We start from the raw sequence: 2230 nt of genomic DNA on the forward strand, positions 1-2230 counted from the left end.
AAAGATGCAGACGTAGAGAATGGACTTGAGGACATGGGGAGGGGGAAGGGTAAGGTGGGACGAAGTGAGAGAGTGGCATGGACATATATACAGTACCAAATGTAAAATAGATAGCTAGTGGGAAGCAGCCGCATAGCACAGGGAGATCAGCTCAGTGCTTTGTGACCACCTAGAAGGGTGGGATATGGAGGGTGGGAGGGAGATGCAAGAGGGAGGAGATATGGGGATATATGTATATGTATAGCTGATTCACTTTGCTATAAAGCAGAAACTAACACACCATTGTAAAGCAATTATACTCCAATAAAGATGTAAAAAAAAAGAATCAACTGGTAGTTAGTAACTTGCATTTTCTGCTGTTGTTTAAGGTTTAGGTGACTAACAGTGAGAAATCTTTGGATGAACTTTGCCCATCACGCTTGGTATCTACTGTAACACTTACCATAGGTGTACCAATAGAGGGCACTCTTCCCATTGAGAGGCACAGTACTGAACTTAAAAGATTCTACCTCAGTGCCTCTCAAGCAGAAGTAGCAATGAATTACCTGTTATAAAACAGTGCTTACATATATATGGAATCAAAAAAAAAAAATAGTTCTGAAGAACCTAGGGGCAGGACAGGAATAAAGACGCAGACGTAGAGAATGGACTTGAGGACACGGGGAGGCGGAAGGGTAAAGCTGGAACGAAGTGAGAGAGTGGCACTGACATATATACACTACCAAACGTAAAATAGATAGCTAGTGGGAAGCAGCCGCGTAGCACTGGGAGATCAGCTCTGTGCTTTGTAACCGTCTAGAGGGGTGGGATAGGAAGGGTGGGAGGGAGACGCAAGAGGGAAGGGATATCGGGATATATGTATACGTATAGCTGATTCACTTTGTTATACAGCAGAAACTAACACAATATTGTAAAGCAGTTATATTCCAATAAAGATGTTAAAAAAAATAAAAAGTACCCGAGTTAACACAACATTGTAATGTAACCATATTTCAATACAAAATAAAGGGAAAAAAAACAGTGCTTAATTGTTTGTTTTTTCCAATGTTGTACCCAGGTATTACTTTGTTTCTCCCGAGATACATCTGTGTTGGGTCATTTTGCATACAACAGTGCCTCACCACCGAAATCATACATAAGAGGTAAAATTTTAGTATATAAAGGAAGTATTCTTTAACACTTACATAATCATGCCAAGACTGTTTACTTTATAGCATATATTGGTTGTCAAAATTTTTGTTGTAAATTATTTAATAAGATGTCTCTCAGGTTATTGTAACCATCTTTCACTCCCACTTAAATCAGTGCCCAAGCCACTTATCGCAGATCACAGGAAAGTGGTTCCCAAAAACAGCATTTAAAATTACTTCTTTATTTTTCCTGTTTGCTCTCTCCTCTGTTGCTGTTTTTGCCATATCTGTTGACTTTTATTTACCCTTCTAACTATGAGTTTATCAGTTGAATTTTCTTTTTCTTTTTCTTTTTTTCTTTTGCTTTCTTTATTCCTTCTCTCAAAATGTTACACCACACTTAAAGTTTAATATAATTTATATGCTATTAGCTTTCTTAATTCTATTTTAGTGCTTTCTTCTCTTTATCACTAGCTGCCTACAAGATAATGCTATTTCAGTATCCTGCTATCACCTGGCAATTGAACTAATTTCAGCCGGAAGCCTTTCCCCGATTTCTCCTTTTTATTAAGTAGTGAACACCCAGCCCTGGAAGCTTATAAGCCTATTGTGTATGGTCATTCTGCTATTCCCATAAAGATGCTGTTTGTCCTGTATCTCCGAAGTCCAACTGTCTGCCTGATTACTACAACCCCTGCCCTAAGACAGGCCCACATTGCCAGTGCTGGGATCAGGCTCCCCCCACTTGGGGGCTCTCTTGGTTACATTGCTTCTATACTGAATTGATAGAAGCATTTGGTTTACTTGTTTGTTTCTTTCACATCATCTGCTGAAAAACTGATTATAGAACTTATCTAATGGACTTACCTCTAAATTCAGCCAAATTTTAATTCAGCCCTCCATCAGTTGATCCTGTCTTAACCTAGCTAACTTTGATTCTCTGTTTATTCCACATTACCCCACTTTCATTCTAAGCCTCTATATATTCCCTAAACATGGAAAGATCCCCACTCCTCCACCCCCAAAATCATAGGTTCTTGAAGAACTAGCCTATATCTCACAGTATCAGAAAAACTCAGATTATTTCCTTCTATGTAGGG

The 2230-nt window shown here is 38.8% G+C and overlaps 1 protein-coding gene across 2 annotated transcripts in view; it reads left to right on the top strand.

Moving 5' to 3' along the window:
- Positions 1-2230, top strand: part of TBC1D19 (TBC1 domain family member 19) — a 160685-nt gene that overhangs the window by 120765 nt on the left and 37690 nt on the right. For both annotated transcript variants that reach the window (XM_007448810.1, XM_007448811.1), the window contains one exon: positions 1058-1142. In XM_007448810.1, the coding sequence (XP_007448872.1) occupies positions 1058-1142 (85 nt within the window). The remainder of the gene's footprint in view (positions 1-1057; positions 1143-2230) is intronic.

This window comes from Lipotes vexillifer, unplaced genomic scaffold, assembly GCF_000442215.2.
Source record: "Lipotes vexillifer unplaced genomic scaffold, Lipotes_vexillifer_v1.1 scaffold100, whole genome shotgun sequence".
Taxonomy (NCBI): Eukaryota; Metazoa; Chordata; class Mammalia; order Artiodactyla; family Lipotidae; genus Lipotes; species Lipotes vexillifer.